Below are 22342 nucleotides of genomic sequence, written 5' to 3'. Positions count from 1 at the left end.
TGGAATGATAAGAAAAAAGGATGTTTTTGTTAGGGTTATTTTGTAAACTCATCAACTAAAAATGAATGATAACTTCCTTTCAAAAAATTTAAGTAAGTTGCTAAATCTAAAAAACAAAGTACTGGTTAATAACACATTAAGAGTCTCTTCTGATGTGTAACGTAAGACGCTAAAAACATGAAAGGTAGGACAACTCCACGGTTCTTGCTTCATGAAGACATACTAAATAATAAGATAACGGAAGTACAAATAGTCCTAGGAATTCTGAGTCTGTTAATATTATTTATGAAATAAAATTTAAAATGTAAAATTATAAATAAAATTTATTTCTTCAAATCACAGAAATATGAGCTTACCTGTACACTCCTGTTACCACTGTACCAGGTCCAATTTAAAGGAGCACAGTGCTGGCATTTACACACCAAGACAACGGAATCCCCCACGTAAGTGATCAATGGTTTGTTTTTTCTTTGAACTTCAGGGACTAAGAAACATTTAGAGAAATATACGTTAATGTAAGAGTTTGAATAGGGACATGTATTAAAGTTGAAGACAAATTCCCCTTCCATGTTCTCATCAGCATGATTTTCCTTATATCATTTTAATTTCATATAATGTGAAACTATTTTTTTAATTGGGAGTATAGTTGGCACAGAGTATTGCATTAGTTCCAGGTGTACAACATAGCGGTCTACATGTTAAGCTCACCACACAGGTACCTACTATCTATCACCATGAAACACTATTATAATATCATAGACCTTATTCCCTATGCTGTAGCTTTCATCCCCAGACTTATCCATGCCGTAACTGGAGTCCCCTACCTCCAATGCCCTTTACCCATTTTGTCATTTCCCCCACCAGACCACACCCCCTGGCAACCACAGGTTTGTTGTCTCTATGACTCTTTTTCTCCTGTTTTTGTTTATTTGTTTTGGATGATAAATTTCCTAAGAAAGTTTGAGGTAGGTGCCATTAGTAACAGAATAAAAATGACCACTGAATTTAGAAAAATTAAGTTATAAGGATATGAATAACTTGGTAAAGAAAATTAAAACATCAGAACATAAGCAAAGCAATGAAAGCATTCCACCCAAACTCCATCGTGGAATCAGTTTCTTCTCACTGACCTCAAAGGATATATTATTGAATGTGCACTTATACTGGAGGTGTAGGCTGACCAATGAAGGTTATTTTTACTTTCTTTCTTTTATTCATTTTAGCAAGTTTTTGGTTTTATGTTTTGTTTTTCCTTTTTTTATTTGGCAACAGAGAGAAAGTATAAAGTCATGTATGAATTTTTAATGCTCTATTGACAAATTTTATAAATATTGCTTGATATTCCCTTGCTATCCTGTATTTATATTTTGTTTTGGGATTGGCCAGGGTAGAAATACAAAGATTGGTTTGAAGTACTAAAGTTAGGTTTCTAGATTGAATACATTTTCTAAGTGATCTTGGCTTTGTACTACCCAAAGATAATTGGCGTTTGCTGGATGAATCATAAAGATGAGGAAAGGGGAATTAGTTGGTAATCATGAGAAAAGAAATCCTGACTTGTGTAACTACCATGGAAGTGTTAACAGAGGTTGGAGAATAGGATTTCTTTATGAGTTCTGTCCTCAGGTGATTAAGGTTACAATGATTGGTGTGGGCAGTCTCCTTTTATCCTTATTGTTTAAAATGTGCCTAATGGGAAGCCACAGTCTATTCAGCATCTGTCTTCAGCTCAGGTCATGATCTCCAGGGTTGGGTTCCCTGCTCAGCGAGGAGTCTGCTTCTCCCTCTTCCTCTGCCCCTCCACACCCCCTACTTGTGCACGCATGCTCTCTCTCTCTCAAATAAATAAATAAAATCTTTTAAAAATAAATAAAGTGTGCCTAAATACAACTTCACATATCACCCTCTCCTTCATCAAGGCTGCTGACCAGCTGGGTATTGAATGAGGCAGTGCTAATAAAAAGAGACACAAATAAGAGGAAGGTATGTCACCCATGTCAGCATTAGTGATTCAAGTAATTCATACGAAAGATAAAAGAGCAATCTATAAATCGATTCTCACACTTTACATAACCAAGGAAACATGTTTCCATGGAACTCAATGGTCTACAATTTTAAATCAACTAAAGCTGTGAACTGCCAATCAAAATTTATAATCACCAACTAATACTTCATAAACCTAGTCAGCTATCACTAGGGTACTCCTGAGAGAGGAGAGAATGAATACATGTGACTGTCTTTATCTAAGACATCTCAGCCAGAAGATAATCTGAGCATTCTTTTTGACTGAGGCCACCAGTGTCCCACATTCTGATCGGTCACCAACAGGCTGAGGGATATTTAGTTAATATGTGGTTAATATGTGTCCATTTCAAGTGTCAGGTCATTAAGTGTTGGAAGGAAGTTAGCATAATGTGGCCATGATATGACCAAGAATTGATTTGGGTCCAGGAAGTACATATACTCAAATTACAGTTTCAGTGTTACTAACGTTGAGGACTTCAGTAGGTCATAACCCATCCTACCATGTTGTTGTAAAGGATTAAGTATGAGATCATAATAAATAAAGTGTTTGGTGCAAAGTAAACACCACAAAGTTTTGATCATGTACTGGTACAGCTTTTCTTAACTGACCTCCCTTGAAATTTGTAATGCCCACAGCCTTATTACCTAGTGGTCATGAGCCAGCTTACTAGGATAGATCATTATCATGTGCGAGAATGATTTCTAGGTCAGCTGGTCATGTGGAACAGAGAGGAAAAAAGATTTAGAATAAAAAAAAAGAGAACTGGAAATTCATCTGAATACATCTCAGAACTGTAGAAACACATAAAAACCCCCCAAACGTGGGAAAGGCTCCACACTGAATCCTTTACAGACCACCCAGCCCATGTGAGAAAGGAGACCAAAAGAGTAAAATGATGAAAAATTCAAGGGGATGAATTTACAGGAGACAAGGCCCCAAAGAATGAAAAAACAGAGGAGCTTTGAGATCCTTTAATAACATCAATTAAAGAATTTTGTGAGGCTGTGAAACAAATTCTACTGCTTGAAACACACCTTCATGTACTTGGTGAAAGCAGCTGAGTAAGATTTTTGTGTAAGGATTACAATTTCAGCATAAATTAAAAACAATTTAAATCAGGGCACCTCATTATTTCTCCTTACCATAACAAGAAATTAATTTATGGTTAAAAAGTTAAAAAGAAAATCTTGCTTTCAGACTAATGTAAATAGAGCAGAAGAAACATGTGGAATGATAACTTTACATATTACATAAAAATCTAAGAATAAAAAGGGCCCGCTCACCACATACTGGTTTTTTGGTTTTGGTTTTGGTTTGTTTTTTTTTTTTTTTTTTTTTTTGACAGAGAGATCACAAGTAGGCAGAAAGTCAGGCAGGGGGAAGCAGGCTCTCTGCTCAGCAGGGATGCTGAAGCAGATGCGGGGCTCGATCCCAGGACCCTAAGATCATGACCTGAGCTGAAGGCAGCGGCTTAATCCACTGAGCCACCCAGGCACCCCCACATACTGGTTTTAACAAGAAAAAGGAGAATAAAGCAACTGGTACTTTGACATAATCTATGAGTGAAATTTTAAAATAAGAAAATAATTGCTATCCACATGCATTTTTAAAATAACAATAAAGATGGTGTCTCTCATGTACGTGTTCTCCCTATTAACTAACTACTTTTGTTCAGTTTCTTTAGCCTGTGACTACTGGCCTCTGGGCTCATCCGGGAACCCAGACAGCAGTCTACTGCAGGCAAATAACCAATATAGGAAAACTGGAAGCAACTCTAGGATCCAAGAGAATAGGATGACCATCTGTCTTGATATTAACGTAACTACATTTTAAGTTCTTGAGGAACAAGACAATAAATTTCAGCATCAGAACGTTGTAGGCCTAAATTATGCTGAACCATAGTACATTTCATTCTGTTTCCTTTTCTTTTTTTTTAATTTTTTTCATTTATTTACATTATTATATTAATATTATATATTTTTATATTATATTATATATTATTTATCACTATAATATTATATATTTTTATATATTTATTTGACAGAAAGAGAGAGAGCTCAAGCAAGGGGCGTGGCAGGCAAAGGGAGAGGGAGAAAGAGGCTCCCCGCTGAGCAAGGAGCTAGATGCGGGACTCAATTCAAGGACCCCAAGATCATGATCTGAGCTGAAGGCAAACACTTAACTGACTAAGCCCCCCAGGGGCTCCCCATTCTGTTTTTTTCGTACGATAGATCCTCTTTCCTCACTAGACACTAGAGGTGGGGGGAGGGGAGGCTGAGCAGCAGCCTGTGGAATGAAGTCCCCAGTGACCTCACCAGAAATTCTCTCCTCTCATTCAGCCCTCAAGGTTTTCCAGTCTTAGAGAGGAGGATTATCCTGGATTAGTCATGGTCCCAGGCGCTGATTGGGCCCTGTTTTCTAGGGATAGAAATCTGGGGTATAAATAACTCAGCCTCGTGTTCAGCATATTTTTCCCGGCTCAGGAGGGTGTTATCCTCGCGTTCAGTGGAGTAAAGACCTAACTGACCTTGGGCTGTGAAGAAACCCATGGCTCTGCTTTGGCTTAAGGTTAGTACAACCTCACTGAGGAGAAAGAAGCCTTCTGTATGGCAAAGCCTTCCAAGAATTTCAGCAACATATGTGGCCAAGGCTGGTTAATAATAAAATGTGACTTCGCCTTAGTGTCCTTTTTTTGGTGTGTGTTTCTTTACTTGAGATTTTGTTGAGAAAAGGAATGATCGGACAGAGTGAGAAGGAAGTTATTTCGAGGACCTCCTGACAGAACACTGTGAGTCTATCAGTTCAAGACCACACTGTAGCCATACTTCATTCCAATATGCGCAACACCTGGTGTGGCTTTATTGTAAATGAAGTATGAGAACACAGAAGCTCCCGGAAAGGTCAACCCTACTTCAGGGGAGGACTCCACTGAAAACATGCACATTAAGCAGAGATTCAAGCTTGGCTAAAGTAAGGATTCTTTTCTGAAGCCACAAGGTTCCTTCCAAACCTCAGCTGAAGCAGAACCACACTTCTTGAGTTCCATGTGAAAAGGTGGACATTAACTACTGCTCTGCTGCACTTTATACGGCTGATAATAGCACTGTGGATCTAAACTATAAAATGCACCAAGGTCAGGAAACTCTAGTTTGTTGGAACTTTTCCAGAGGTCACAGTTGGTTCTGGGCTGCTACTTAATGTTTGGAAATATTTATGCAAAGAAGGACAACGATACAGTATTTTAATGTGTGCTGTTGACTTTTTGAAACTTTGGATAAGGCAGGACCCCTGAGAGTCTTGGGATTGGTAGAATCCAAGTTTGAAGATGCTGAATTGTTGATTCACACTAGTGTCCGGATGGGGCCCAGGATCTGCCTGGTGATAGTAAAAGCCCTATGGAGTTGTAAACTTAGAGATTTATATCATGAACTAGGAAAAAAATCAGCCTGGGTCATTTTTGGCTCAAGGACATTTAGGAATCACCAAATTAGGAAAAGATTCTTCCACATAGTCAAAGACAGCTAACTAGACATCAACACTGGGGTTTAAAACTGAAGTTCCGACCGATTCTACATAGTACTATTCCATACTCCTCCTTGGATACGGAGACAGACAGCCAGGCCAAGAAAGATTTCACAGAACTTGATACCATCAAAATCTCATCCTTCACCAGCTAAATTTGTGCATCTTTCTACTAGGAGATTTTAACACTGATGAATGTTATAGAAGTTTTCAGCAACCATGTCAGAAGAGTTGACCAGCTACTGAGAAACACGGGGCCCACCACTCATCTTTCTTGAATGAAAAGTAATCACCAACATTTTAGTACCTGCCAGTTTCCAGTGTGACTTTCGCTCTCTCTCTGGGACCCAACATCAACAGACAAACCCACAAAGTCAGCAGGTTTTTTTGCATTGTACTAATCAGTGATGCTGAGGCCCTTTTACAATCTCTAGTAATAAATCAACCAGCTCCCAAAAAGGCACACGCAGGGGCTCTGCTGATGAATTATTCCACGGACTCAGGCTCATGCACTAGTTGACTCATATAGTCAATAGCAAAATGGGTTATTCTTGGCTGAACTTAAAATAGAGGATAAAAAAGGCTTTCTACCACACTCAGTTGTAGGATTGCTAAGGAAAACTAAGCCTTTTTTTTAGGAAAACCCATAAGCAAGCCATATGGAGATATAATAGGATATTTATAAAAATAGATGCCATCCTATAAGCCTTACAGATCTAATTAAATAATAACTATAATAGGAACTCTTCTGCAGATGCCTTTAAGTTGTAATCAAATGAAATTATTTCTCCAAGCAATATTCAATTTAGATGAGTTACAGAAAATTATGATTTTCTGAAAGATCTAGAAAGGTCCAACTTATTAATTTTATAAATGTCTTTGAGACATAATGCATACTTAAAAGTTATACAAATGTTAAGTGGGGATTAAAAAGTAATAAACAGGGGTGCCTGGGTGGCAGAGTGGGTTAAAGCCTCTGTCTTCGGCTCAGGTCATGATCTCAGGGTCCTGGGATCGAGCCCCCACATCGGGTTCTTTGCTCAGTAGGGAGTCTGCTTCCTCCTCTCTCTCTGCCTGCCTCTCTGCCTACTTGTGATCTCTGTCAAACAAACAAACAAACAAACAAACTGAACTAAAGTACTTTTTAAAAAAACTATAAAAAGGAAAAAAAAAAAAAACCAGTAAATATTCAGTGGCTATTTGCAATCCTCAAGCATTTGATTTCAAACCCAAGCTTTGTGCTGGTGCTCCTGACGCCAGCCAGAATCCGCCTGGTCATCTCAAAATAGATATGGAGTCAAGAGGCTTTCTCCAAGTCCACATGGCATGAAATGTATTGGCATATTGAAAAGTAAAATGTTTCTGTTAATCTTCACATTAGAGGCAGGACCGATCAGTGCCAAATAATAATTTAAGTAATTTATTATAAGAGAGCAAATAGGAAAAACACATAGTATATTCAATATTTAAATTGTGAACAGATGTAATTAGTACCTATTTCTAGAAAACAGTCCTATTTAGATGGCAGGAAAAAACAATTTTCCTTTTTTTTTTTTTTTAGAGATTTTATTTATTTGACACAGAGGGAGGGAGAGAGAGGGAGAAGCAGGCTCCCCGCTGGGCAGAGAGCTGGACTCAGGGCTCCAGCCCAGGACCCTGGGATCACGACTTGAGCCAAAGGCAGAGGCTTAACCAACTGAAAAAGACAATTTTTAAAAACTGAATCTCTGGAATCACTTTAAGCCTCAAGATTTGATGAAGATTCCCTCAAAACCTACAGAACTTCTTTACCTATTGAAAGGACACTCAATAAAATGCTTAATAGAGGATTATGTATTTGTGCAGGTGTTTAATATCTTTTTAGCTCATTAAGAAGGAAAGAAAGAAGGGAGGAGGGGGGAGGAGTGGGAGGGAATGAAGGAAAGAAAAAGACCAGGGAAGGAAGAGAAGAAGGTTAGGAAACGTATGGTGCATCTGTCCTCCACGAAATTAAATTACGCGAAGAAAGGAGGTTAAGAGAGGATGCACATGATCAAAATGATCAAAGGATGGGAATAGTTTCTGCCTTTGCAGAGACCAAATTGCATAAACACAAGGATTTATTATATTTGCCAAGGAGGAACATTGACAGAGCCAAGTAAAGGAAATGAGTCTGTGAGAACCGAGGGAAGGCAGGGAGCCATATAGGAGCGAACCACCTTAAATCATGATCCTGTTGAAGCAGGCTATTCTGCTCTTGATAGGGCCTTGGAGACAATACCCGTATTTTGTCAGGGCAGCTAGCCAGACCTCACAATTTTCCAGAAAAGTAGAGAACAATTTCTCATGTACCTTGGGAAATACACATAATGTGAGGCAAAGCCCAGAATAGTTAATGTGGCAATAGACCACATTTCCCAGATACCAGCCTCGACACTGTGGTTCACTAATCTATCAAGAAGAGGGGTTTTTTATGAAGATAAGTGCCCAACTCAGTGACTAGTCTTTATTATGAGACTGAGACCTTTACAGTTCTGGTCTAATGAGAGGAAGAGTAAAATATTCTGATTTTACTTTTTCTCGTTCCACAGGGAGGAGCTATGGATCGCATTCTGGGTTTTGTCCTCATTGGAAGAGACCAAAAACAGGCAACCTTTGTGCATCTCCGTATTATTTTTAAATTTTATGGCTCCCTAAAACCCCCAAGTCCCAGACCCAATGGTATAGAACACCAAAGCACATTCTCACAGTCTAGGGGTACAGTAACTCAGACACCTAAAGAGACAGTATATAAAAGCTCTGAGTTTAGTGGGCTAAACAAATGAATAAGCAAAGAAATTCGAGAGATTGTTACAAGGAACCTGGCAGCCCCATCTTTCACACTAAAGTCTCACTTTAAGCTAGGGAATGGATTGGGAATGCAAATGCTACCACTTAGAGAGACTGGGACACTCCATTTTTAAGGTCACCACTTAAGATTCAGTGGAAAGTATATGATTCTCCCTCAGCCCATTATGTTTAGTATTGTAATGGTAATTCAAAAATTGGGGGGTTTAGAATTCTAAAAATATAATGCTGAAGTTATTACTCTATAAATTATTAGTACTAACCTCTGAAATTAAATGTGCCCCTTCGTTCCTTTTCCTCTTCAAAGAAACAAGAATAGCTTCCCAGTTGCTCGCTATTAATGATGGGAAACCTAAAGAGAATTCATTAATATAGGCTTAGTTCTCAAAACACTTCTTGATAAAAATGAAAAAGACTCAGCATTTAATCAAAATTCTAAAATAGAAACAATGACGTAAATATGCAAATTAGACTATTAGCATAACCTTCAGGAGACAGCAAAGGCAAAACTGCCCAGTCATCAAAAATGTTTAGAAGTTGATGAATTTCCTTGAGCCAGGCAGGTTAAAATGTTACGTACTCACTTGTACTGGGTATACAGGATGCCTCCTGTGGCACTGACATGGTAATTCTTAAGTTGTTCATCCCCTTTTTTCCAAGTCACATTTACTGAATTCACATCCCCAGAAGTTGTGAATTGACATGTGAGTTCTACAGCAGAAGGTCGTTCTAAAGTGATATTTTTTTCCACTGGCACACTGGAATGTTCTGTTAGCCACAAAAGAAAACCAGACAAAAGATGTTGTAAAAGTTACATTTAGGGGACAACCAATATAGACAAAGCAGTTTTAAGTCATCCATAATAATGCTCTATCACCAGTTTCTGAATGTAATATTCCTTTGAAGAATTATTCTTCTGTCGACACAGATTTGGTTCCCTTTATTATTCTCTTTCATAGTCACAGAGGAAGAAAGTGTTTGTTACATTTCCAAAATAACAAAAGCCTAAGGCTATAATCTTAATCTCCTTAAAATTTGCAGCTGATGAGGATATGGGGGAAGAGCACGGTATCAAGGAGGTCCCTACCCTCGAACCAGAGAAACACCCCAACTGTAAAAACAAACAAAACCTAAGGGAGAGAAAGAATGGAGTAACTGTTTTGGCTCCTTTAAGTAATCGTGCTATTCGTAATTATTACAAGAACGTTCTGTGTAAAATATGGGTTTGTGTGTTATACTAATTCTGTCATTCTAGTCTTCTTAGTCCTTAAACTCTTGTGGGGACTGGACAAACATACAGATGAATGGCAGAATTAAAATACTCAACCTGTACTTCTGCATTTTCACTGAATTTGCAATTCCGGTACAAAGCCACGAGGTCAGGGGCACCTGGGTGGCTCAGTGGGTTAAGCCTCTGCCTTCGAGTCGGGTCATGATCTCAGGGTCCTGGGATTGAGCCCCACATTGGGCTCTCTGCTCAGCAGGGAGCCTGCTTCCTCTTCCTCTTCCTCTCTCTCTCTCTCTCTCTCTCTGCCTACTTGTGATCTCTGTCAAATAAATAAATAAAATCTTAAAAAAAACAAACAAACAAACCATGAGGTCACTAGCTATATATAAATATATGTAGATATCTATATCCCACTTATGGTGGATACATTAGAGCCAACTTTTTTTTTTTTGAGCAATAGTAAGTAAAGGGAAAATAACAAAAAGGTACACTGCTCTTCCTATACTAAATGTGCCACTAAAGGCAACCAGATAATAGAAGAGGAAAACTTTCTTTTTATACAGTTCTAGCCAGTAAGTGAAGAAACTCTAGAAATCTGACAGAATGATGCTGTAACTCCTGGTGAATCATGAATCTCGGCATTTTCCATCAGCTGCAGCAACCCTCTCAGTCACGGAACTGTGTGTCTCCCAAGGAGGACACCCCACTACCTAGGCAGTCCTTTTGTCCAAGGTGGGGGGCGAGGAGTAAAGGGGACAGGGTCCTAAGTCTCTAGATTCAACTACCAGTTTCCAGGAAATATGGAGGATGGAAAAACATCTTGAACAGCACCCCATGAAAGTGATCGACCAAATATAGAGTGTGAGAAAACTCGACAAGACAAACAATCTGGTGTTTTCAACAGATAAATTAGAAAAGGGAAAGAAAGAAACCCAAAAATGAAAACATACCTTAGAAACACGCCTTTAAAAAAAAAAACAACAACAAAGTAAAACTAAACTATAATAGGGGCACCTGGGTGGCTTAGTGGGTTAAATCCTCTGCCTTTGGCTCGGGTCATGATCTCAGAGTCCTGGGATGGAGCCCCGAATCAGACTCTCTGCTCAGCAGGAGCCTGCTTCCCCCTCTCTCTCTGCCTGCCTCTCTGCCTACTTGTGCTCTCTCTCTCTCTGTCAAATAAATAAATAAAATCTTTAAAAATAAAAAAAAAATTTAACTATAATATTAGGGAGGTACTCTTGTGTGATGAAACAATTTTTTAAAAAGCAAGAACATGACTCTATGAAAACCAGAACGGTGGTGGTTACTCTTAAAGAGAAATGGGGCGTTGTGTTTGGGAGAGGGCCCTGCAGTATATAAACACATTTCTCAATTTCCTGCCCAGTAACGTGGTGTCAGTAAAAGCAGAATGCAGGGCCAAAATGTAGAGAGAGAAAAAAACAAAAGAAAAAACAAACAGAACCCAAATAGCATAACGTCACTTTTAATTACACTGAAAACTTTATAAAAATGCTTCCTTAAGCAATGACCAGGTGCAAAGTTTGCAAACAGTGAAGTTCAGCTAGTGTGAAGTGCTTTGTGAGCATATGCCTGAAATAACAGCTCGGGAATTGCAGAAGTGCTGAGCTGAATTTTATGGCAAAAAGAAAGGTAAAACAAAAAACAAAACAAAACAAAAGCCCTAGGTATAGACAGATCCTAACAAGATTCAGTTATACAGAGAAAAAACTGAGTGGGTCAAACTGCATCTTTTGGTGCATTTGCTGAGCATCTACTGCATACCAGAATTTATAGGAGATGCTAGTAACAGGAGAAAATATCTCAAGATCCATCATATTCGGGGCGCCTGGGTGCCTCAATTGGTTGAGCAACTGCCTTCCGCTCAGGTCATGATCCTGGAGTCCCAGAATCAAATCCCGCATCGGGCTCCCTGCTCAGCAGGGAGTCTGCTTCTCCTGAGGACCTCTCCCCTCTCAAGATCCCTTTCCCTCATTCTCTCTCTTTCAAATAAATAAGTAAAACCTTTAAAAAAAAAAAAAAGATTTGTCCTATTTGGTCCTAAGCTTCTGTTTTCTGTAAATTTTCCTCCTTCAGCTTAAGCTCTGGGGTCCCCTGAAAACCTAGTCCCGTCTCTCTGTCAAAGAAATTTACTTCATTCATCAATTTCATGAAGGAGTTCTCCATACACTCTCTGTCTTCACCCCAATATAGCATATTCTGGTATCTTACCAAGTTCCAGAAAGTGCTTTACCATATGTTAAAAATGTTTAACCCGACTACCTCTTTTCCTTCCTTGTGGGACACAGACCATCTACCAAAGTCTACAGAAAATTCTTTCACATCCTGCTAAACTCTGCTAAGTTGATGCTCAAGGACAAAGCTTCTGAAGATTTCTTGAGTCTTTTCCCCAAGTCTATGCTGAGTGTCACTCGTTACTGCTGGCTTCTGCCCAGCCTGGGTTTATGCCGGCAAAGCCACCCTGCTCAGAATTGCGGAGACCCAGGCCTTGCAGTAGGCCACAGCGATCCCAGAGGTTCTGGAGGCCAGAGCACCAGAGAAGGCTATTTTGACTCTTGCATTATTTCTTGGGCACCTTATGGGGTTGAATACAGACCATCTTTCTTACTGGAGGACTGGCAAGAAGACACGGCAGCCTTATCACTCCTAGCACAAGTCAGTACAGAGGTATTTCTGTTCCAGAAGGGGACTCCAGGACACCACGCTCTTTTCAGTGGTACAGCTCCTTGGAGCCTCCTAAAATATCAGGAAGTTAAAATATGAATGATGACCTCCATGTCATAAGGGAGGGGGCCCCATGTCAGGTTCCTTGCCAGAGGTGACTCACAGGGCAACAGTGAGCATCTTTATGGTGGACATCTCAGTTTCCTCATTTGTAAAATGGCACAAGCCCTATTTCGTGAGACCACAGAAAGGATTAAATGAGTTATAAGGAAAATTTTAGTGATACAGTAACTGCCAACTAATTTCCCACTTAGCTGTTTCTCCATTTTCTTCCTCCTCAATACTGGGGAATGTAACAAAAGCTATCATGTATTGCCTGAAGTTCTGTATTGCTCCTATCATTTAATCTTTACAGCCTTTCTATGAGATGAGTATCTTTACTATCACTCCAACTCCACAGAGGAGGAACTGAGGCTTAACTCAGGGTTAACTAGATAAGGTTAACTATCTTTCCCTAGATCATGCATCCTGATAATGACAGATGTGAATACAAATTTGGATAGGACTGAGTCCAGAGTCTCATAACCAACTACGTGTACCGACTCTCAAATATATGAAATTCTCATGACAATAGAATTCACTTCCTCATCACTTTCAAACTACGGAACTGAGATTTTACCTTTTTAAAAGAGTTTATTATTTATTTATTTATTTATTTATTTATTTATTTATTTGAGAGAGAGAGCACATGCAAGAACCTGCACACCCAGAGTAGGGGGAGGAGCAAAGAGAAAGTGACAAGTAGACTCTGGACTGAGCATGAAGCCTGAGGTGGGGCTCGATCTCATGACCCCGGGATCATGACCTGAGCTGAAATCAAGAGTCATATACCTAACCCACCAAGCTACCTAGACACCACTGAATTGAGATTTTATTTATTTATTTTTTTGTTTTGTTTTTTATTTTTTTAAGCAGGCTCCCTGCTGAGCAGAGAGCCCGATGCGGGGCTCGATCCCAGGGTCCTGGGATCATGACCTGAGCCGAAGGCAGCGGCTTAACCACTGAGCCACACAGGCGCCCCTGAATTGAGATTTTAAATGAAAGAAAATAATAGAAGATGAAATAACTTATAATGCAGCAATACAGCAAAGTGATAATAGACAAATGGTAAGATCAACATATTTCAAACATTTATACTTTTGGGGTGTCTGGGTCGCTCAGGAGGTTAAGCCTTTGCCTTCGGCTCAGGTCATGATCTCAGGGTCCCGGGATTGAGCTCCCCATCAGGCCCTCTGCTCAATAGGAAGCCTGCTTCCCCCTCTCTCTTTGCCTGCCTCTCTGCCTACTTGTGATCTCTCTCTCTGTCACATAAAGAAATAAAATCTTTAAAAAAATTCACACTTTCAACTAAATAATTCTATTAAAACCGCACGGTAGCCTCTCCGTAACTCTTGCCAGGCTCCAAGTCCTAATTATTACCTCCCTGTTTCTTGGAACACTTCTCAGAGGCTTCTGTAGCTTGCTTTCCTATCAGAAAATCAAAAATATGTAAAAAGTTTCACCTCTAACTTTAAAATATTTTGCAATCAGCCAACAAACTAATATTTCCATTGAACTCAATGGAAACCACAACGGCAATGCATTTCTGCTATTTTAGAGTATTGCAAAAACATCCACGATATCGGCATTTCTGAGACTACACCTATTTGTCTGGTTTCTGAGCTATATTTTAAAAGACTACCCTTAAAGTCATACAATAATTTATATTTGTCTCTTATTTTCATAATTAAAAATTTTAAAGTATATGGACACTTAAGCAATTTGTGTCTTCACAAATCTTCAAAGAAATGATAACAGTTAGACTTTAATGGGCCCATTTAAGAATCTTATCACTTGATATAAAAGTCTATTTTGTTCCTTTATTAAAAAAAAGAGAAAAGTGAAAAAAAGCAAGTTAAAATTTCTTGCATAGGACAGTGTTTCCAAACACGCTTGAGAAGCAAAAACTTTTATTTATAAGAGTGAAATGCACCACAACATAAAAAACTGGTAAAATGGGACAATTCTGGCTAAGACAGAGAGGAAATACGGAGCTCTCCTTTATTTTACTGTAGAAGTCAATGAGGTCCCATGTTACATCCTAAAATATAGATGGAACACGAAGAACCCTTACAGAAATAATGTGGATGGCCACTCTAACATGAGGCCAACACCCCTATATAAAAGTGAAACGATCCTATTTTTAACACGTTGTTGGCTCCATTTATATGATGCTCCTGACCATATGGTAAGTTTATAAAATAACTCCTCTGAATAAGAATAAAATACAGTCTCTTAAACTTCATATTCAAAACATGTACAATAACAAAAGAAAATTGCTCCTTGATTCTTAAAATCTTCAACTCCTCCTGAATTAAATTTCATTCATGATCATTTTTTTTTCTCTGAATCTATCAAGTTATGTACATGCTCCCTCATCAGTGCAGTACTGATGTGATAGTCTAAAATACCTGCGCTCCCAAATTCATAGCTTAGGAAGGAAAATCGCCAATATGCACAGGATACCTCAAAGGAGGAAAGCCTAACTTGAGGATCAAAGAGCATACGGGTCTGTATGTCTATGTGTGTCTGTATACAAACACACAGATACACACACACACTCCCCAAGTCCTCCCTTGGGAATCCCTCAAGACCTAAGAACTATGTGTCTGGCGTTATATAAGCACAGCTTATTCTCAAGCTTTTGGGAATTTTATGCAAGCAGCATCAAAAGAAAGAGGAATACTAGAAAATGTGGATGGCTTCTACACAAGTGAATCCAGGTTTACCAAACATAATTCAAAGTCTCTACAATATTATGGAAAATATTCTCAAATTAGCCAAGAAAAGATGCTGGCTGAATTTCATTATCAAAGTTCCTGTTGGTCACCGTTTTCCTCCCTTTCCATTAGTATCAGGTATAATGGTTATTTCTACTTTCTAAACTGATTTAAAAATATTTCAAAGAGAAATTCCAAAGGGACATGGCTCCACTGAATTTTAGAAAAGACACATTACTTCTTGTTTTCAACAATGTGGTATTTAATTTGAGGGGATTACCCTGAGTAATAATCTATCAGTCAAATACATTTTTCTACAACATAAGGGATAGGACAGTATTACACCAACTTTTCACATCAGCTAGAGAGAGTTAATCCAGCACTGTGGTAGTAGACTATTATATTTTTGGATAACCAGAATCTGAACACCCTTCCCTTCTGTGTAAGTTTTAATAAGAAGCAAAGGCTTTGCTCAGTTATTGTGTAAGCCAAAAATATTCCTTCTAACTCTCTGATGCTAAGGGCAATGCCATTTGACTAATCCTATCCCCCCACCTAGGACTTTAAAGTTAGAGGGAATGACCTAAGGATCCAGGCAGAATCGAGAAATTAATCACAACAGCAATGGCAAATGTCTAGCAATGATAAAACATCATTTCTTCATTTACCCTTTCATTCAACACTTATTTTCTGAACACCTGCTACATGACTTTCACTCACCCAACCATTCATGATTGTACTAAATATCTACTATGTGTCTTTACCCTGAGCACTAATATCAAAAGTACAGTATTAGCAACAATATCTTAACCAGACGACGTCAAGGTTTCTTGCTGTCTTTCCTCCTTTAAGTCTTTGACATACTCTAGAATTCGGTTTCCATCCTAATCATAAAACTAGGGAAACAGAAAACATAGGGGAAAAGCTTCTTGACATTGGTCTGGGCAATGATTTCATGGCTATGAGCCCAAAAGCATAAGCAACAAAAGCAAAAATAAATGTGTAGAATTAATCAAACTAAAATTTCTGCACAATAGGTAATCAACAGAGCAAAGACACAGTAAAGAGACAACTTACAGAATGGAGGAAAATATTTGCCAACCTAATCTGATAAGGGGCTAATATCCCAAATATATAAGCAACACTACTAACTCAAAAGCCAGAAAACAAATAACTCAATTTAAAAATGGGCAAAGGACCTGAATAAACATTTTTCTAAAGAAGAGATACAAATGATCAACAAATGATATATGAGAAAAGAGAACTCGTATACAGTGTTGGTGGGATCGTAAATTGGTACAGCCATAATGGAAAGCAGTCTGGGGCTTCCTCAAAAAACTAAAAAGTAGAACTGCCATATGACCCAGCAATCCTATTTCTGGGTATATACCTAAAGGAAAGAAAATCGGGATCCCAAAGAGATATTTGTACTGCCATGAACACTGCAGCACTGTTCATGAGCCAAGATGTGGAAACAACCCAAGTGCCTGCAGAAGGAAGGATGGGTAAAGAAGATGGACTTACTCAGACATGAGAAAGAAGGAAAGTCTGCCTTTTATAGTAACAAGGATGAATCTGGAAGACATTATGCTAAGTGAAATAAGCCAGACAGGGAAAGACAAATATTATTTTTTTTTCATTTATAGGTAGACTCTAAAAAAAGAAGAAAAAAGTTGAACTTACTGAAACAGAGAGTAAAGGGATGGTTACATCATGATCCCTGAGTCCTGGGACTGAGTCCCACATCAGACTCCCAGCTCCATGGGGAGTCTGCTTCTCACTCTCACCTCCCCTCTCATGTTCTCTCGCTCTGTCTCTCTCTCTCTCTCTCTGTCTTTCAAATAAATAAATAAAGTCTTAAAAAAATAATGTTGTATTGAACACTAGAAATATGCTAAGATAACAGATTTCAGGTAAACTCATCATAGAAAAAAATTACTTTGTAAGATGACAGGTTAATTAGTTGACTGTAGCAACATTTCACTATATATATTTATATATAAAACTATCATGTTGTACACCTTAAGTATATATAATTATTATTTTTAATACTTTTTATTTTTTTTTAAGATTTTATTTATTTATTTGACAGACAGAGATCACAAGTAGGCAGAGAGGCAGGCAGAGAGAGAGAAGGAAGCAGGCTCCCTGCTGAGCAGAGAACCCGATGTGGGGCTCAATCCCAGGACCCTGGAATCATGACCTGAGCTGAAGGCAGAGGGCTTAACCCACTGAGCCACCCCGGCGCCCCATTTTTAATACTTTTTAAAAAGAAAAAAAAAAACTGTAACAGAAATCTTAAGTCAAATGAGATCTAAATTATAGGTAGTAATACAATATAATAAAATCATTAATTCTCCAAATTATTCTATAAATTTAGTGAACAATCAGCCAAAATCCAGTAAGTATTTGCTGTGGAACCTGATTCCAAAAAAAAATCTACATGAAAGAGTGAAAATGTCGGACATTGGAAAACCTATGTTAAAAAAAAAAAAGAACAAAGATATAAAGATGTATCATAATGTTTCAAAAAAAGATTAATGTGTTAATGATGCTGGAAAATACCAAGAAATTAATGGAATAAATAGGTAGAATTTTCTGGATTGCAAGTTGGAAACTTAATGGTCAGGAAGTCAAGTTAATCACCAAATTTGTTTTTTAATGGATTGAAAGAGAAGAGAAACTTATCAGTGCAACACACCTGTGAGGTGTGCGTGTTGCTTAATGCATACTTTGTATCATGTGTGTGTTTGCCCATGTGTGTGCATGGGTGGTAAATCAGGTTACAAGGTAAATTTACTTCTTACTTTGCCCAACTCTCTAAAATGTTTGAAAAATATTGAAACAATAAAGGAACAGAATAGCACAAAGGAATTTGGAATATGATTAAGATGATATTTCAAAGCCTAGGAAAAAGAACTATTCAGTACAGGATGTTGAGACCTTGGCTATCTATATAAAAATAATAATTTAATGTACACACAGTACATAAATCTATATTTCAAAAGGATTAAAAACTGAAGGGTAAAAAACTCCTATGAAAATACTTCCATAAAAATGATAGAAGAAAACAAAAACAATGAAACTTCTTCACAATAAAAAACACCTTGTAAATGTTTAAAGACAACTGGGAGACAATATTTGCAATTTCAATAAAAAGTGCAAATTAGAATTTAAAGTGTATAGCTGTCTCGCACCAATTAAAAAGTATATAAACCCAACAGGAAAATAGATACAGGGTATTAACATAAACACACCACATATACATAAGTATGTCCAACTCCAAAACGCAAATTAAAACAGCTTTTAGCACTCCTGCTGGCAAAGATGAAAGAATTTAATAATATCGAGTGGTGCTAGTCAGGAACTAAGGAGGATTACAGTCAAATATGGGAGTGAGGGAAAAGGTAAACTGCTACTTTGGAGGGCAATTTGTAAGTATGTATTAAAATTAAAATGCACACAATTCCTAATTCAGCAATTCTACTCTGTAGCATTTATCCCAAAGGAACACACACAGTCATGCCCAGAGAGAGAGAGATGTAGAAAGAAGTGTTCATTATTGAATGGTTTACAACTGAAAACAATTTAAGCAAACTAGGGTCCATTTAGAGGAAAATGTTTAAGAAAACTGGTATGTTTATATACTGTGCATACAAGTAAAAGAAATAAGGTATGTCCATGCAAAATGGCTAGATCTCAAGAACTAACACTGATCAACAACAAAAATTCAGGACAGTACATATGGATTTAAATCACTAATATTAAAGAGTACAACACCATGTCCCATAGGACTCTACAGTTTCTTTGAATACACACATACGTACATACATGGAACAGAGGTTACCCCTGGAAAGAGCTCAGCTAAGACAGAAGCAGAGGGTGTCAAAAGGGCTTTGACATCCTCTGACAAGCTGAGATTTTATCCCTTGAAATTCTATTTGGCTATTTTTCAAACATGCTTTATCTTTCTTTCTTTCTTTCTTTCTTTTTTTTTTTTTTTTGATAACAATATTGTTTTCCCCTGTTTTACAATATTTCTTCTTTTATAACTCTACCTACTATTTCTGTCATCTTAAATTCTGGACAATCTAATCCTACTGTTCTTTAGTTGACTCTCAGTCTTGGGGTCCACTTCAGTGCATTTTTATCTGTGAGCAAGTCCTCAGCCCAGATCCATAGCCAGAGCAGGCAAAGTGTCCTGCCATAAATGTTTTCTTCCATTTGCTTTCCGGCAGAACCAGGGTCATGTTTGTGTTATTTCTCAGCTTGCAAGGCTCGTGTGTCACGCAGGGAACGTAAATTTGCATTCTCAATGCCACTGAGGGCAGGCCTTTGACTTTGAGTACTCAGGGAAGTCTTTGTTTTTGATTCAGAACAAAGCTAAAACCAGGAAGCCCACTTATCGTGCATGCGTGGCCTTGTGCAGATCCACTCTGGTTCCCCACCCCTCCCCACCTCCCAGGTCAAATATTTTTCATCACGTTTATAGCCTTCTGTGGGTCTTCAGTTCCAGTTTTCTGCAAAGATCGGCTTTCTGGGGATTTTCAGTGCCTGCTCCTCTCCTTGCCTAGATCCAAGCCCTCATTCTTAGATCTGTGACTCTTAGAACTCAAATGCCCTGTCGACAAACACAAGGAAGACTAACAGGACTTCGGTTCACAGGCATGTACCTCAGCCGTCTTTACAACAGGTGTGATGACTGAGAAACATCATACACATTTGAACCTCCTTGAAGTCATTCTAGGGTCTTCTCTGCCACAAAGTGTCTGAGCAGCGAAATATAAGGGACTCACTATTCTTTTTCTTTTTCAGCTAAAAAACAAAGAAAACAAAAAACAAAAAAACCCACTTCTTGTTCTCTCTTCCCGAACACCCTCTTCTCAATGTAATGGAACAGGTACCTGGCCTTGGAGTCTGAAAGGTCTTAACACTGACCTCTTGCCTGGCAGGCTGTAGGGAACATGGCTACCTTTCCTGACTTTAACTAGTCCTCCCAAATTTCACTCGATACCCTAATCTGAGTATCTCTTCCCTGAGTGACTGCTTTGTCTAACTCCTTGTCTCACCAAGACCTCATCAGGCCAGCTGCTCACATTTCAGCCTGGTAAATGAAATATGTTATTGGGAGAACCTACCCCAACATTACCAGGATAGTCAAGTGGTCAAGTCAGTGGTGTTTTGATTTTAACCTCTTTGGTTAAACTATAACACACTGATTGAGATACCAATCACTGTAATATGCAGAGGCAAAGAAAGAAAAATAAAAGTAACAATAAAGAAATGTTCTAATTGCTGTAATGCAAACAATGAATTTCAAATGCTGACAATGGGAAACTTAGTTCAGTGATGTAAAAAAAAAAAAAAAAAAAAGTCCATTATCAAAAAAGAAGCTTTAAAACCCAGAGATATCAGAAAGGAAAAGCAAAAACAAAAGCAAAAAAAAAAAAGAAACCTTTTATTCTTACTCGTCAATTATACTATCACCAATATATTCATTATCTCTGCAAATACGATTTGCACATATTTAAAAATAAGGCAATTAAAACACTTTTGTTTTTCATTGTTTCCGAAAGTTTTTACACGGTTTCAAAAATAATGTAAGTTCCCTTAAAATAGAAATAATTGTTTTAATAATGCTGTTGAAGGAAATGACTAATTGGGCATTAAGAAAGACAGCATATATAATGAATATCGTGGCGCCACACCGCCTGGATTCAGAACCAAGCTCTGACTTATCACCTGGGCCTTGGTCAGTTCAATTAAGTTTTTTGTGCCGCCTTTTCTTCATTTGCAAATTGCAAACAGTAGTAGTACCTACTGCACAGGGTTATTATGAGGGCTAAATTAAGTTACATTTAGAAATATAAACATTGTATGAAGTCAGTCCCGTGTGTCTGTTAAGTAAATAACTAACAACATTTTAAAAACACAAAATAAGTAAACAACCAGGATTCCATGAATCAAAGGTCATATTTCCACTTTCCCCGGCACAGGACCTTGTGTTCCCCCAGTCTCTAGCATCTTTGTTGTTGTTTTATTGAAGATTTTATTTATTTATTTGACAGAGATTAAGAGAGCACAAGCAAAGGGAAAGGCAGGCAGTGGGAGAGGGTAAAGCAGGCTCCCTGCTGAGCAGAGAACCTGATGTGGGGCTCCATCCCAGGACCCTGAGATCATGACCTGAGCCAAAAGCAGCTGCCTAACCAACTGAGCCACCCAGGTGCCCCTCTAGCATCTTTGGTAAGTAAGCTGCTAAGAGCTGGGCCAATGTCATGCTGGTCCAATGTGCAACTAATGTATTATATTTGAATCTCTCTACGAGAAACATTTCATCTAGTTTCTAAACGGGCCTGAGGGAAAGAGAAAAGAGTAAGGACAACACAGAAATATATGCAGGGGGGTTGGAGGTTGGGTGAGCCGGGTGGTGGGTATTAAGGAAGGCACATATTGCATGGAGCACTGGGTGTGGTGCATAAACAATGAATCTTGGAACACTGAAAAAATAAAATTAAAAAAAAATGTGCAATTCAAGTAAACATAAGTATGACCACATGAAAACATTCCATTCATCAGGGAGGTTAAAAATCCTAGAGATAGCAGTAGGAAGAAAGCCTATGGTTCCTAGTAAGCATAACATATCTTCAGATTTAACTTCTATAATTCAGGAAGGCTGTTCCTAAGACCAAATTTTTTGATGCAAAGGCAACCAGAACAATAACCTACAGGAAAATGCAACCATATAGGCCACAGGTTGGAAATCCAGTCTTTCAAAACGAATGTCAAATCTTTTCTTTTGTCAAATAAAAACAAATCCAGATCTATGTAAACAGAGATTTTATTCAAAAAGTCTATTGCAATACGGAAGATGCACCAAACTTTGGATCCATCTGCAAGCATCTCAAAGTCAAACAGAAAATGACTTTCTTTTCTAGGGAGGGGTAAGCAGACTAGCAGGAACTTTTGAGAGGAAATGGGACAAACTAGTGGGGGATGCAGGAAGCATGATCACACTGTAGTCAAGCATTAGTGCTGCTCAGACTTGGGGCAAACTAAAGTTCAGGGGCCAGGGAGGAAGCTTATCTAAGGTTTGATCAAGCTAAGGCAGAAGGTAACTAATTGGTAACAGACAACTACGAACCACTGGTCTCTTGACAACTATGGACTACTGGTCTCTTCATAGCAGCAAGAATACTGGTTTTAATGATAGTATTACAATAAAAGAGTAGTCAGGAGTTT

The 22342-nt window shown here is 38.3% G+C and overlaps 1 protein-coding gene across 2 annotated transcripts in view; it reads right to left on the bottom strand.

Annotated features, from left to right (window-relative positions):
• The window catches only part of EMB (embigin), a 46606-nt gene that overhangs the window by 8460 nt on the left and 15804 nt on the right, over positions 1 to 22342 (bottom strand). For both annotated transcript variants that reach the window (XM_082723246.1, XM_082723247.1), the window contains 3 exons: positions 8959 to 9142; positions 8638 to 8726; positions 357 to 484 (listed from right to left, as the gene is read on the bottom strand). In XM_082723246.1, the coding sequence (XP_082579372.1) occupies positions 357 to 484; positions 8638 to 8726; positions 8959 to 9142 (401 nt within the window). The remainder of the gene's footprint in view (positions 1 to 356; positions 485 to 8637; positions 8727 to 8958; positions 9143 to 22342) is intronic.

This window comes from Mustela nivalis, assembly GCF_964662115.1.
Source record: "Mustela nivalis genome assembly, chromosome: 3".
Lineage (NCBI taxonomy): Eukaryota > Metazoa > Chordata > Mammalia > Carnivora > Mustelidae > Mustela > Mustela nivalis.
Note: the sequence above shows the minus strand (reverse complement) of the source record. Positions and strands in the feature narration are given on the sequence as shown.